The 15,604-nt window shown below is 40.3% G+C and overlaps 2 protein-coding genes across 4 annotated transcripts in view; both read left to right on the forward strand.

The window, feature by feature from the left end:
- Nucleotides 1-397: 397 nt before the first annotated feature.
- On the forward strand, nt 398-11,942 carry ggt7 (gamma-glutamyltransferase 7). Of its 3 annotated transcripts, none has more exons than XM_079478038.1 (16): nt 398-571; nt 1,423-1,628; nt 1,772-1,998; nt 3,751-3,902; nt 4,052-4,166; nt 4,256-4,323; nt 5,210-5,283; nt 5,383-5,576; nt 5,724-5,811; nt 5,994-6,121; nt 6,234-6,322; nt 9,138-9,290; nt 9,376-9,493; nt 9,578-9,715; nt 9,810-9,909; nt 10,700-11,942. In XM_079478038.1, the coding sequence occupies exons 2-16, from the start codon at nt 1,430-1,432 to the stop codon at nt 10,867-10,869; spliced, it is 2,013 nt and encodes a 670-aa protein (XP_079334164.1). In that variant the 5' UTR covers nt 398-571; nt 1,423-1,429; the 3' UTR covers nt 10,870-11,942. The 3 variants fall into 3 exon arrangements, with proteins under 3 accessions (XP_079334164.1, XP_079334166.1, XP_079334165.1); XM_079478040.1 differs by lacking the exon at nt 398-571 and adding an exon at nt 972-1,046 and having other exon boundaries at nt 10,700-11,898; XM_079478039.1 differs by lacking the exon at nt 398-571 and adding an exon at nt 1,159-1,249 and having other exon boundaries at nt 10,700-11,898.
- A 288-nt stretch (nt 11,943-12,230) lies between these two features.
- The window catches only part of ncoa6 (nuclear receptor coactivator 6), a 28,221-nt gene continuing 24,847 nt past the window's right edge, over nt 12,231-15,604 (forward strand). Inside the window, exons 1-4 of the mRNA XM_079479015.1 lie at nt 12,231-12,360; nt 13,269-13,548; nt 14,564-14,719; nt 14,800-14,922. Of these exons, the coding sequence (XP_079335141.1) occupies nt 13,314-13,548; nt 14,564-14,719; nt 14,800-14,922 (514 nt within the window). The 5' untranslated portion in view covers nt 12,231-12,360; nt 13,269-13,313. The remainder of the gene's footprint in view (nt 12,361-13,268; nt 13,549-14,563; nt 14,720-14,799; nt 14,923-15,604) is intronic.

Below are 15,604 nucleotides of genomic sequence, written 5' to 3' on the forward strand. Positions count from 1 at the left end.
CACTTGACAGACAAACAAAAAAAACACACGTACACTAACCCTCTTCTCTCAACAGGTAGTGGTCTGGCTTTTGTTGAAACTAGTAACTCTGTATTAGCACCTATTGTATCATTGCTCTTGTATGACAAATCGCTTATTGCTCCCCGAACTCTTTGCAAGTCGCTTTGGATAAAAGCGTCTGCTAAATGACTAAATGTAAATGTAATTCACTGTGGTACTGAGGACATTTGGCGCACGCACACACACACACGTCTGATTTTTTTTCTCTGTGGGGACAGCCCATAGATGTAATGTTTTTATACTGTGCAAACTGTATATTTGATCCCCTTATCCTAAAGATCATAGAAAACTTTTAGCATTTTCATTTTCTAAAAATAGAGTTCGGTACGATATATAAGCGCGCGCACGCACCTCCCTACACCTGCTTGTCCAGAAGCTGTCCAGGAGGAACCTGTTCAGCAGGATCACATCGCTTCTCCTCAGCTGCGGCGCATGCGTAAACTTCGACACGCAGATCTACAATCCATGGAGTGATTTATCCGCGCAGCTGAACTCCACAGAAATTGCACATGTAAGTAGATTGAAACGCGTAGGTGCTTTGACACATGACGGTTCTTGCGTTTAACGCGCTTTATGGTCGAATTACACACGCGTCAAACGGACGCTGGGCCGTCGCGTCGAATCTCTAGTCTCGACGCAAGCTTTGCGTTTTCGAGCCATTAAACACTTACGATCAATTTCTGTTAAAAGCGACAGGTGTTTCGTCGTGTATTTCAACAAAATCAGAACGCGTCGCACCTGCAGGGAATGACGTCACCTGATCTTTCTGCTCTTCTGGTCTGTATCTGGCGTTCGAACTTCACTCGGCGTGTCGCATTAAACTATCGCGAGAGCGAACTACCCCACGTGCTTTCCTGTCGCTCTCGCGATACATGGCTGTCAAAAGCAGATCATCCTGCGCAGCGCCGCATGAAGTCTGTGAATCAGCTGATGTATACATGGCGACTAAAACGGCTGAAAGATGTGTTAATTTCTTACTGATGCATGTAGGATATTATTTCATGTGTCGCATTAAACACGCTGTTTATAACGCGTCTCGTGGCGTCGCTTGCTTGTGTCTGTTAAATAAATAAATAACGCGCGTGTGAAAGCGTAAGCGATGACGATGTGTTGACGCTGATTATTTTGCTGTGAGGTCACGTTATCACTTGGAGAGCGATATATATAACAGGACGGGCTCTCACTTGCGGTATTATGAAGTGTTGTATAAAATCCATTAAAGTTATGGCCAATGGCGATGTCAACAATAAACAAGCGTCCGTCGTGTTTTTAAACGCAGACTCCATAAACACTGTAGTAAAGAGACAAGAGTCTGCGTGTCTTGTTGCTTCACATCAGTCATGCAATGAAATGTGTTTTTAGGTGAAAGATGATGTACACTCCAGCAGCGGCCGATGCTGGTGTGACGGTGGTGGAGAAAGATGCCACTCTGAGCAGTGCTTACTCGCCCGTGGACTACATGAGCATCACCAGCTTCCCCAGACTGCCAGAAGATGATGCGCTCTCATCAGACAACACCCTGAAATCACGCAAAGACGATGATAACTTCCTCAGCGAGCAGGACACAGGTGCATGCGTTTTGTCATCCATAAAAACACACACACACACATACACAAATATGTACCCTGGGCGGTGATTCGAGATCGTTCAGATGTTGTTAGCCTAACTGCTTGATGTTGTTGCCTATATTCTGTCTGGTTGCTATTTGTAGATCCTGATCTGTTTCTGAAGTCAGCACGGCTGCAGCGCCTGCCCTCTTCAACTTCGGACTTGGCAAGCCATAACATCTCTCCACTGAGAGAGACCACCAGAGACCCATTGGCACAGGATTGCGCGTGTACACGAGATAGCCTCACCGTCATCGTCACTGCCTGCTTGACCTTTGCCACTGGGGTCACCATGGCGCTCATAATGCAGATCTACTTTGGGGAACCACAGGTGCCGTGGGTTATTACCCAAAACATTTTAACAGCGCTTGGTTTCCCATTTCGAAAAACTTTTAGCGTTAACCAGGTCGTTGTTCTGTTTTTAGGTTTATTTTACACCGTTGTTTACAAAGGCACACGACTCTATAAAAGGGCCTGTGAAAGCATACAAAAGGTTGAAAATATTATGTTCGCACTCCAGCGTTTAGTAGACTCGTTTTCAAATGGTGACCGTTTATTTGTTTGAAATATCCATACACTGGGCTTATACAGACGTGTTCAAATTTGTTGGTACCCCTCTACAAAAACAAAGAATGCTCCATTTTCTCTGACAAAACTAAAAACTGACAAAAAAATGTATTCAACATAATATTGTAACTAATAAAACAAAAGAAAATGTCATGGACAAAAATTATGGGAACCTCTAACCTAATATTTTCTTACACAACCTTTAGAGGCGATCACTTGTTGATGAATAATCCAATGTTTTGTTCTTATCCATTCTTGGGTGATTTATCTTGTTGGAGGACCCATGACCTGTGACAGAGCTTTCTGACACTGGGCAGTACGTTTTGCTCCAGAATGCCTTGAGGTTTCATTGTGTCCTGCACAGATTCAAGATGCAGCAAAGCAGCCCCAAAACATAACCGAGCCTCCTCAATGTTTCACTGTAGGTTTGGTGTTCACTTCTTTGAAAGCTTGATTTTTTTTTCGTCCGTGAACACAGAGCTGATATGACTTGCCAGAAAGCTCCAGATTTTACTCATCGGTCCACAGGACATTGTCCCAGAGGGATTGTGGCTCGTCAATATGAATTGTAGCAAATTCCAGTCTGGCTCTTTTTTAACGTTTTTCTTTCAAAAGTGGAGTTCTCCTGGGTCTTCTTCCATGAAGCCCACTTTTGCTCAAAAAGCGACGGGTGGTGTGATCAGAAACTGACGTACCTTCACCTTGGAGTTCAACTTGTATCTGCTTGGCAGTTATCCTTGGTTCTTTTTCTACCATTCGCACTATCCTTCTGTTCAATCTGGGGTCGCGCCCAGGGAGGTTGGCTACAATTCCATGGACCTTAAACTTCTTAATAATATTTGCAACTGTTGTCACAGGAACACAAAGCTGCTTTGAGATGGTATTGTAGCCTTTACCAAGCTCCTCAGACAACTCTATCCTTTGCTTTCTTTGGTCTATGTTCAGTGTGGGGAACACAATTATACCAAACAGCACAGTGACTACTTTCTCTGTTTAAATCATGTGTGATTCTAATTAAAGAAACAAATTAGTTTGAAATATCACTATCATCCGATGATGTATTATCTTTTCTAAGGTGTACCAACAAATGTGTCCAGGCCATTTTAGAATAGAAGCAATAATTCAACTCTTTCCAGCGTCTTTGCTTTATTCTATGACATACCAAAGGCATGCAAGTATACATGATACAATAACATTCAGTTTCATCACTCTTCAGGAGGAATGAAGCATTATTTCAGTGAGCTGTAAGGGTACCATCAAATTTGAGCACGTTTGTATGTTTTTTTTAAATATTCCTCTTCCGAACAAAATTATGATTAAAAATGCATCATGACTTTTCGGGTGACAAAAAGTGATGTGATTATTAACGTTTACTGCGAATAATCCTTTGGGCATTTGTTTCACAGAATTTTTTTGGACAAGAATAAGATGAAGAACCGGTTAACAGTATTTGAAAATGACATTTTCTTCCAGTTGAATGGTTTTCCTGTTTGACGATTGTCTCGAACTTCTCCAGGTGTACACCCAAGCCGCAGTAGTGACGGATGTGGCGCGCTGCACGTCTCTGGGCTTTGACGTGCTGGGCAAGCAAGGATCAAGTGTAGATGCTGCCATAGCCGCCTCTCTCTGCCTGGGCATTGTTCATCCCCACACCTCAGGCATCGGCAGGTACTAGTGCCAGCTCTGAGTTTCACAAAAGACTCTGAGAGTTGATTTTAGAGAGCAACGTAAAACATCAAAAGCTATGCTATGTGAAACGGATTTTGTGGTTGTTTAAATCAAAATGGTAAGTGCCTTTTTGTTTACTTGCTTCCCAGTGGTGGCGTGATGCTAGTCCATGACATCCGTAGAAATGAAAGCACAGTCATTGACTTTCGTGAGACCGCACCGTTTGCCATCAACAAGGACTTGATGTTAAATATTAGTCAAAGGGTAATGGTTTATTCAGATCAGCTTTCCTCTTGTCTCAGACAGACATAATATCTGCTTTGTTTACTTGCTGTATTTTTTTTGTCTGTCAGTCAGGTCTGTTAGTGGCCGTTCCGGGCATGCTCAGTGGACTACATCAAGCTCATCAGCTGTATGGAAGGTACACCCGGATTTATGCTTTCATTTCCCCAAACTTAACTTGGTCTCTTGCTCTTTTTCATTACGGAATGTCATTTTGGAATTCAACTACCGCCTCAAGTCTGATTGGTTCCGTTTACGAGCTGGGGGTTAGAATCTCATTGGGTTCCTCTGATGTTTGTTAGTACCCAAGCTTACGAATCGATTGGATCAGACTAAACCATTTTTAGGTAGGGAAGAGAATCAGATACTTAAAAAAAAATGACCAGATTGAATGGGCTTGTTGTTTTCATTAAAACATCAGCCATATAACTATGAAATATAGGCTAAAAAAAGATTTTGTATAATTGTCACCACCTTACACTCCACTAGCGACGGCCCTGCACCAGACTCTGTTTGACAGTGTTTTATCGTTCACTAGCTGGGGAAAAAATACTTCTCCCAACGATATCGTTCTCTGTATCTTTATCGTTATAGTTGTGTTCTGAATTCTATTCTCCCAACGATTTTTTAAACTTAATTTTTTAATGAATGTAATTTCAACATTCCAGAACTCATGTTGTGTGCAGTATTCATTTGAATGGGTTTGTAGCTTTTTAGCTCTGCACTGCTCGAACTTTTAACTTTAAAGTATGACACGGCAAGAAATATGACGAGTTTGTTAAATTTAGGGATACACTGCCTAAAAAGCTAAACCATCAGTATCAGCAGATGCCAGTCATACTTTATGATCCAACATCGTTGTCAAGTCAACACAGAATTTCTGTATCTGTGCATGCCTACTTTGATCATTTGCTTGCCCTGCTGTTTTGTATGGACACAAAACAAATGGCTGGATTTTGTCCTTATAGGTGTGATGCACATTGACTTCAGTCTTTATGTAACTGAGTAATCTCATTTTACACTAGAATGCAGTGGAAAGAGCTTGTCACCACGGCTGCGGATGTCGCCAGGAATGGTTTCAACATTACGCATGAACTGGGTGAGTGTGCGACACCTGTGGTAAAGTTGACTGTCCGTTCCTCCCTTTCAAAGGAGTTTGGAAGATAACTTGAGTCTTGAGTTTCAAATCTCTTCACAGCTGATGCGTTGTCTAAACTGAAAGGCCAAAATGTGTCGGAAACCTTTAGAGATGTTTTCCTGCCGAAGGGGCAGAGTCCACTTGCTGGCCTCTTCATGACACGTCTGGATTTAGCTGACATTTTGGACAAAATCGCAGCCAATGGGATCTCGGAGTTCTACCGTGGGAATCTGACGCAGGAGATGGTGTCTGTGGTACGTTTAAGCCTATCAACAACGACAACAGGCACTCAATCGTTCACATTTTAATTGATCAACTGCATGTGCTGCGTCGTGTTTGCTAGTATTAACTAACATTAGGGATTGCCTGGTTGGGTGTCAACTGCTGTGCTTCTGTGATAGGTTCAGGCGAAAGGAGGCGTGCTGACAGAGGAAGACTTTAGAAACTACAGCACCATCCTACAGAAGCCACTGCAAAGTCTTTATCAAGGTAAATAGAGCTCATGCCATTTAAAAAAAAATAAGGCCAAGCTGGCACATCTGTACAGACGAAATCCCACATCCAGTCGTTTTTTTTATAAAACTGTTGGATTTGACTGAGTTGTTTTTGGTGAATGAAAATGAAACAGTTTGCGGCAGTGTGTTTATGGATGGGTTTGTCCGTGCTAACAGGTCACCGTGTATTTGCCGCCCCTCCGCCCCACGCGGGAGCCGCTCTCCTCTCCGCTCTAAACATCCTGGAGGGATATAATATCACAAACCAGGTGCCGAGGAACAGACTTCACCACTGGATTGCTGAGGTATGGCTTTGTTGATTGGATGACGTTGTTGGTACTTGGCTTATAAATTGCATTACACCGCTACAGGTCTATTACTTCATTTTCTGTCCGTTTGATTTCTTGTGACATGTAGGCTTTGAAGATTGCCTTGTCCCAGGCTAGTGGACTTGGGGACCCGATGTTTAATGCATCTGTCTCAGAAGTTGTGGAACAGATGCTCAGGTGATTCGTGTTTTTGGGTGTTAAAATTTGTAAAGGTTAAAGAAACATTTGAGCTAAACTGTCTGTAAATGCATGTATACGAATATACAGTGCAAAAGTATTCATACCCCCTTAATGTTTTTCCCTTTTTGTTATGTTGCTGCTCTGTTTTAAACTACTTTAAACATGAATCTAAATTCCATTAACCATAATGACAAAACAAAAAAACTATATATAACAAATAAAAAATAACATTGTATAAGTAATCATACCCTTTTCAGAAAGACTTGAAATTGAAATTAGAAGCATTCCAGTTTTGCTTGTTGATGAGCTCTTCAAGTGGAGCAAATTCAATGAAGTAAGTATGATTTGGAAAGACTCACACCTCTTAATAAAACGTTTTTTTGCTGAAAATTCAACGTATGAAAATCCATATCAGAGCAAAAATCAAGTCATGAGGTCAAAAGAACTGCCAGTAGAGCTCAGAGACAGGATTTGATCAAGACACAGATCTGGGAAAGACTACAAATGTATATCTGCTGTATTGAAGGTTCACAGAAACATTTTTAGACTCCATTAATGGAAGAAGTTTGAAACATCCAGGGCCCGTATTTATCAAGCTTCTCAAAGTGCCATTTTAGTCTTACTAGTCTTTCCTACTTCTTACTTAATTTAAGAATAAAAGCTAGTTATCACATTTCTAAAAGCCAAGAATCACACTTAACTCTGCCAGATAATTAAGACCGCTCGAGAGGTCTCTCAGGTGCTAAGGAGTTGCCACTAGGGGCTTGTGATGTCCCTGTGGTGGACCAGGGGGTTGGCCTATGGAACCTTATCCTTCCATGCATAAATTCGGTACTCCCCTGCATAGGCGTAATTGTGGGTGGCACTTTTTTAAAGAATGAATTTGCGAAAGGCATGTATTAATGAAACAACATCTACACATAATTTTTCATAATCTAATTTATACATTTAACAAACTTCTTTGTGTGCAAGACATTAATGCTGCGGCGCATTCAAGTCATTCAACTCTATGAATCATCAATACTGTTGCAAGTTCTCGTTATGCAGTATAGATAGTCATCTTCTTAAGCTCTCTTCCAATGGATTTGCATTATTTTTGTGCGTTCTTGTTATGCTGTATTGTTCTCAATGATATGTGTGATTTCACAGGCAGGAAAATAACATCGTATTTAAAAACTAGACGACTAAAGCAAGTAAACAAATTTCAACACAGGTTTAAAACTGGTAATTTAGAAATGGTGGAAATGTTTATCTTTTATTTCCAATATCTATATCATAATGTATTTTCTTGCAAAGTCTTTATTGTCATATGTGTGTTGAATATAAACTCCTTATAGGAATTTCAACGTAAATGTATCGGAGAATATTCTTAAATTAGGAATTCTGTTCAGTGATTGGTCTATGCCAATGTCGTCATCCAAAATCCTGTTTGCAGCACAGCAAAGTGTTGTTAATTATCTCTAAACCTGACAAGTCAAGATTTTTTTTACTCTTAAGTCAATTCTTAGCAGTGTTCTGCAAGCTTGATAAATACAGGCCCTGTTATCTTACTTGAGCTGTCCTCCTGGAGGAACTGAGCCATCGATGGAGAACGGTCTTGCTTAGAACGGTGACCAAGAAGCTGATTGTCACTTTGGTAGAGCTCCATGATCATATATGAAGACGGGAGAAATTTACTGAAGGACAAACATGACCGCAACACTCCACCAATCTGGGCTTTATGAAAGAGTGGCCAGACTCAAGCGTCTCCTCAGTAAAGATGGTACATAAAAAACACTTTCAAACGATCAGAAATAAGATGCTTGAAACTAAGATTCATCAGACCTGAGAACCATGTCTGGAGGAAACTAGGCATTGCTCATTACTTGCACAATACCATCTCAACAGTAAAGTGTGGTGGTAACAGCATCATGCTGTGCAGTGTTTTTCTGCAGCAGCGACTGAAGTAATGCTCAACGGCATGAAGTACAGAGAAACTCTTAATGAAAACCTAGTCCAGCACATTCAGAACCTCAGACTGGCCAGAAGGTTTGTTCTCCAACAGGACAATAACCCTAAACACAATGCAAGAGTGATTTATGGACAATTCTGTCAATGTCCTTGATTGGTCCAGCCAGTGCTTGGGCTTGAACCCAACTGAACATCTCTGTAGAAACCTGAAAATGTCTGTCTACTGATGGTCTCCATCCAACCTGGCAGACTTTTGAGTTAAGGGTTGGAATTCGATTTACTTAATTCCGTTTTTCAGTGTGAAGTGTAGATTGTGTAGATTCATGTTAAATAAATCTATTTAAAGTAGTTTAACACCGAGCAGCAACATTTTAGGGTATGAATACTTTCACCAGCCACTGTTTTTAAAGTCAAGTGTATAAGAAAACAATATTAGATGAAATGATAAAGATTAAGCAGCCAGTAACCGTCAATGCTGTTTAAACCTCTCATCTCAGGGTGATAAAATGACAAATGATGTGTACATTCATATAAAGGGTGACGGCACTGAAGATTTATTTGATTAGTTACAAAATAATTACCATTGTTACATTTGTGTTATTTTGAGCTGCGATGAGCTTGCTTTTTTGTTATAAAAGGTGAAAGAATGGTTATAACAAATATAAAGAGACAGAGTTTGTGTAGTACAGTAGGAATAGTTTAGTGGTGTGTACAATTGTTCCATGTTGTCATGCAATAACTTTGAGGTCAAAATTTGAGATTAAATGCAGATTAAAGCATAACCAAAACCACACAGCACAGGACATCTGGACCTCTATGTATCCAGTTACATGATGATAAAAGTGTCCCGTTGGTTTCTCAGTAAAAGTCAGGCTTCCCTATTCCGTCAAAAGATCAACGACTCTCATGCGTCTCTCGCCGAAAGCTACGTGCCGTCGTACAAGCTGCAGGACGGCGCTGTGGCTAGCCAGGTGGTGATTATGGGCACAGACGATTTAATAGTATCTGTTATGAGGTAGGTCACATCACAGAGCTTGATCAGTAAAGCCCTATGTTTAAATGCTTTGGTTTGCATATATTAATGATTTTCATACATACAGCTCACTGAACCGGCCTTTTGGAAGCTACATTGTGACACCTTCCGGGATCCTTCTTAACAGTCAGATTCTAGATTTCTCCTGGCCCAATAAAACCAAGGACTCGACGGAGTTCAATCCGGTATGCCTTTGTGCTTCACGTATGACATAAACGGATGTTTCAATAAATCATGAATCGTGAATATTTGTTGCGTTTTATCATCAGCGTAACATCGTTGAGCCAGGGAAGAGACCTGCCTCCTTCTTGATGCCCATTACGGTGAGACCCTCCATAGGCCTGTGCGGCACTTACATCACCCTGGGTTCCTCTAATGCTGACCGGGCCCTTAGCGGCATCACTCAGGTAAAGTGTCATTTTTGTGGCAGCACCCTGTCTGGTGAGCTGTGAAGACGTTAACGTTTCATTGTGACTTCATGAGCGGCTGTGCTTCTTTCAGGTTTTAGTTAATGTTCTATCATCACGCAAAAACATGAGCGACAGTCTTTCTTACGGCAGGCTCCATCCTGTCATACAAACCAACACCCTCCTGGTAGACTGTAAGTACTCTACTGTTGACTTTGTCTGTTTGACTTTTGTTTTAAATGTGTTTTTAATAACATAAGAGTTTTTCGGGCGCTGGTTGGGCAAGGCAGATGTCCAAACGCATCATGACATTGTATGTGCCCTTAGCATGCTTTGGTACAGAACTAATGTCGTCATCCAACATAAAATGCAGACGTATGCATGAGAGCACCATATATAGTCACATACATTTAACAAAATCTGTTTGCAATAATTCGTTCACTGTACAGTATAAAATAAAAAATGTTATTTTAATGACCAAAAATGAAATGTTCAGTCAAAAAACTAAAGCCAGATTGTCTGTAATCACAGAGTGTGTTATCTCAATAATTATCACTTAAATCCTTTCTTTTTTATGTTCTTCATCTTTTTGTTTATAATTCATTCAAGAGAAATATGTTTATAAACCATGTCCTAAACCGTTTCTATTTCGGGTAGTTTAACCTCGAATCCCAGTGATGCAGTGTTGTTTTTATTTAACAAATTTAGAATATTTTCCTATTGCTAGGAAATAATGACATGTCCCAATTTCGGTAACAGGTTAACTGTACATCTCATTATATAAAATAAATGATTACAACAATCATTTGCATTTTCATCATCTGTGATTAAAAAAAATTAAAATTAATAATAATAAAATTAATAGAAGAGCCAAATGTGATGCCATGAATGATAAAACCACCAAAATACTTTGTTCATGATGATGTGACACTGGATATGATTGAGTGGTATTCCTTCTTAACCTAAAACTCTTTATTTGTCAAGCAAAATTTTTACAGGCCGATGTGGAGTCTCTCACACAGTTGGGCCATAAGGTGGAGAAGGTGGACATCATCTCACTAGTAGAAGGAACGAGGAGAACCAATGACCTGATCGTAGCTGTGAAGGACCCTCGCAGCACTGATGCCTCTGCACTGGCCATGTCATTGCCCTAGAATCCATCACACATCCTGCTCTGTGTGCACTGGTTACATGTATCGTTTGTGAAATAGTTGATCCATGTCCCAAAGGAGGAACTATGCTGCTATCTCTGCCACAAACGCAGAGAGAATGTGTCTGCTTGTTCAATACAGCAAGATTTCAGCTTGGCTTTTATTTTTTACTCAAACATTTTTACGAGTACAATTCATGTCACTCCAATGTGTGTTACAAAGGTAACATTTTTATTTGAGCATGCATACGACACACACAGTACCTGTCAGATGCTTGAAAACCCAAACTTGATTCATTTCTATGGCTGTTGATGTTATTTTTTTTAAATACATAATCAAACAGAACTCTTCCATTAAATACAATTTCAATTGTACTGTAGGTGCAATTACAGTATATTTGTTCAAATTTTTAAGATCATGAGGTAAAAACTCTTTTCAAATAGGTCGACACATTTGACAGGCACTGTATGCTTATAATTATTAGTTCCTCCAGGATTATGTAGACTATTAGAAAAGTATTTCATGGGATGGGCATTTTAACCTAAATTAAGGACCATTACAAACTCTACTTGAAAGTTTAACGTTGCCTATTATTTATTGGTGATTCTGGGTTTGGGTGTATTTAAGTTGTATTTTGTGTTACCATAGGAAATACATAGTCTTATAAACGTTCCAGCATTCAATGGAGAAAGTTAACATGAAGAGAAGAAACATAAGAGGCCTTAAGGGTACATTATGGGAATAGGGTAGATTTGCCTGGCATGTCAGAGGAAACCTTTGTGTGCAATACAGTATCAGGATCATTTCTTGCTTGAGCACAATTGTGTAAAAACAGTTCTTTAATAAGTGTGTAATTTAGCTGATGTCATTTAAAAGGACATTGTTGTGTGCTGTATCATGGATGTAAAACCGTGTAATGAATATTTGAATGGTGTACAATGCAGTTGTTTTTCTCCCCAGTGACAGTTGAATTCCGCGTTACAGACACCATGCCGTGGTTTTCCAATAAATAGGCAATTTGTATTCCTTGTCTCAGTTGGTTCATAGCATTTCTTTCTTTCTTGGAATTATGTATTAAAGATATTCAGTCTGCATTTTACAGGAAAGTGCTAAACGACTTAAACTGAGCATTATCTTACACAAGGTGTCTAGTAGAAGTTTGATCGTAGTGAATTACAATATTTAAATTAAATACAAAGCTTCTACCACAAATGTTTATTTCAGCTGCACAAAACAACAGACGCATAACAAAACACAAATAATATGAAAACGGGGGAGGCCACGCCTCTTTAGTTGTGTACGTATCGTAGCTTTTTATCACGTTATTTTTGCGATCTTAACCTCTTCTCGTGCGTCTGTACAGTAGAAAGGACTCTGACGTCACATCGGGCACGCGCACTTCGCTGAACTTGCACGGTTGCTCGAGAGCGCGCTGTTAGCATTCGCTAGCATATTTGTTTACTGCAATAAAGTCACTCCTGATGGATTAAATCGGTAAGGTCTTTTCGCATTATTTCACATTTTTCCAAATGCCTTTACTAAATTCGCATATAAATGTCAAAAATGCATGAAAATGTGAGTAAAATTTATGTGATACTGACCAGTGAGGCTAACTTAGGGTGTTTGTGTAGCTAATCCACTAGCATACGTAACGTTAAATGTGAAGCGTTATGAGCATGTATTCTTTTTACTATAATGATGATATTATTGGCTGTGTATATACCACATTTTATCTTTAATATCATTTTGTGTTGTGTTGTTAGTCTTGAGCGTAGGCGATTTGTTTTGCCTTTGTTTTGATAGGGCTAATGCTAATGCTAGAGACATAATAAACATCTAAAGTTCTTCACACATTAAACCATTAACAGATCACTCGTTTGATGCTGATAGTATTGTAGTTGTTTGGTGTCTTATTCTCTATGGGTGTGTGTGTTTAATAAAAAAAAATATTTATGACTAAATGGTCGGCTGATATACCATTTGACATGTCATGAATGAGCGTTATAACAATAGTATTAAGAGCTCGTGTGTGTGTAGGGGATGGTTCAGGTTGTGTGCATAATTCAACTGCATTGTAGAGTTTCGTACTTGCTTTACCATTACGCTGTTTCTTCTCCTTTTAATAACTGCATTGCAAGCCGTTTTAACACAAGCACAACTACAGCTTGTCAGTGTACTGTAGGTAGTACTATAGAATGCTAGAGGCATTACAGTAAATACTAAAGTGTACTACCATATTTCATTCCTGTATGCCACCACAACATTTGCTGATTCTATTCTGCTGAAATGAATATGGAAGTTAATAAGTTGTATTTGTAATCCCCTTCCACTGGAAAGCACTGCAGTCTCTCTGTCTGTGTAGTACCTGTATATTTTGAACTGATGATGTTGATATTTTGAAGTGTTGCAGAGGCGGCGCGAGCGAGCGATTCTTTTGGTGAAGAGCTATGGTGCATCCACGAAGCTCGTCTGAGCGCTCATGGGAAGCCCTGACCCTTCAAGCTGTCTCGTGCACGGATCACGACTCCGGAGTGGAAGATGGAGACGAGAGAACCGACAGCCCTCCTTTCCCAGTGGAAAGCTCCACCATATATGTGGCTTTCAAAGGAAGCACGACTGATGAGGACTTTCAGAAGAAGCTGGATGCCATCTTAAACGGAATTCCAGATATGCTTTTGCTAGGTCGGTCTTTGGTCTTAACCTATATGCCCATTAACAATGCACTGATGATCAGAAACACTTTTTTTATGCCTTAAAAAGATTTTAACCAATGTCCCAAGTTCTGTCATTTCAAATCAGACTTGCACCGCTATTATTTGCTTACACTGACAGTTCATTGGGATCACATTAGTCAAGGTCCTGAAATGACAAAAAAAACATAGTTATTATGTTTTGTCAGTCTGTATGGTATGATGGGGATACGAGGGATGTAAATGATGATTCACCTGGTTATAATCTTCCCTGTTTGTCAATGACATGTCACGTTCTGTTTGACACACATGAACACCAGTGAACTGGTTCATCACTCTAATGAAATAATAAATGTGATCGTGAACGATGCTTTAAAGATTAAGTTGCTGTCAATGGTTTGGTGTGGATAATTACATTTTGTCCTGTTCATTAAACATAGCTACTGTTTGGACTACTTCAACAGCATTGTTAGGTTGGTGTTTTTTGTCCTTGTTGATCTGTGTCGAATACAGAATTGTTTGGTGAAAAATTCCTTTTAAAACTGTTTAAGGTTCACGTTATTATCAAAAATTGCTGTTCTGTTCCAGAAATAAACAGATACAAATGCTTTTAGTCCTTATAGTGCCTTTCATAAAAATGTGCATTATGTCTCCTTAATAGCATGAGGACATTGCCTAAAGTATGGATGATTATTCTGTACATCTGTATTGTGTGGAACTCTGTAATAGCGTATTTAATTGTACAGTTTGTTGATTTACTTTTCCTTCAGAACTATTAATTCAGTCCTACACGATTTTTGCATCCTAAACACTACTCTACGTTTCTGCACTTCTGCAATATTTGGAATCCACATTGGATTCAAAATAATGTGTATTGCAAAATACATTGAATGGTTCAAACAGTTAACGGTGTTAACGGAGCATGTAATGTCCGATATCAGATCTGAATGGTTTGATGCGATCATTTCATCCCTTCTCCTGTATTTTGCTCTGTGTGTCTGTTGAAGGTACAAAGAGACTTGAACCCAAGCGGGTGGAGCCGTGGAACAGTGTGAGAGTTACTTTCAACATCCCCAGAGAGGCTGCTGAGCGACTACGCCTCCTGGCCCAAAACAACCAGCAGCAGCTCCGCGATCTGGGAATTCTATCTGTGCAGATTGAAGGTATGAAACCTTGCCCTTTCTTTTCTATTGTTGGCTGCATTTAAGATAACCATATTAACTGGTGTCTTGGGTTCATTCAGGTGAAGGAGCTATTCATGTTGCTGTTGGACAGAACAGAGGCCAAGAAATAAGGGTCAATGGACCCCTTGGTGCCCCTGGTCAGATGAGGATGGATGCTGGCTTCCCCATGCAGCAGGCCCAGGGTAATTTTGGATCAATACCAAAACACAATGACAATAATGAATATGAAATATTGTGTTATGGCCTTGTGATATAATCAGTTACTGTATGTTGGTTTAGCAACAATGCGGTCGACATTTTCATTAAACACTTTGTAGTTTATTTACCTTAAAATAATGTCTTGGTGGTAGAACAACTCTTGACCGGACGAGTTCTACTGCTGCTGCTACCTGAGGAGCCTCATAGTGCTATTTCCCCATTATTGTTATAAATGTATTGTGGCGAGCAGGGTGGGATGAGAGCCATAAGGGATAGGTGCGAGGCCGGTCACGTGAGTGATAACGAGTGTCAGCTGTGCGTGCATCGGTCTCACATCTCTCACGGAGGAGCTCAGGAAGCATAAAAGAGGAGACAACGAGGGAGACGTCATCTCTGAGGAGGAGAGATAGACTGCTGGCTGGGTTCGCCAACCATCTGGTCCTCCGACGGTTTTCCTAGCCGAGCGATGAGCTGCTCCAGTACCACACGGTCAATGATATCCTATACGTCGCCTTCTCTGGCCAGTAGTCATTTGCGGCACGAGTCCCGGAGCTGGTGGGCAATCACAAAGAGCCGGTCCTCTCTCGTAATACACTCCTGTCGCTTCTCTCTTATGCTTCCTGAGCTCCTCCGCGAGAGATGCGAGACCGGTGCAAGCTCAGCTGA

The sequence above is a fragment of the Barbatula barbatula genome (assembly GCF_947034865.1).
Source record: "Barbatula barbatula genome assembly, chromosome: 17".
NCBI lineage: Eukaryota > Metazoa > Chordata > Actinopteri > Cypriniformes > Nemacheilidae > Barbatula > Barbatula barbatula.

What these genes read in the sequence shown, in the direction of transcription:
- ggt7 (XM_079478038.1), top strand. Translation starts at nt 1,430, where the DNA reads ATGATGTACACTCCAGCAGCGGCCGATGCTGGTGTGACGGTGGTGGAG. An exon ending in GCTCATCAGCTGTATGGAAG is followed by an intron (nt 4,324 to 5,209) that starts GTACACCCGGAT and finishes ATTTTACACTAG; the next exon opens with AATGCAGTGGAAAGAGCTTG. An exon ending in CGCAGGAGATGGTGTCTGTG is followed by an intron (nt 5,577 to 5,723) that starts GTACGTTTAAGC and finishes CTTCTGTGATAG; the next exon opens with GTTCAGGCGAAAGGAGGCGT.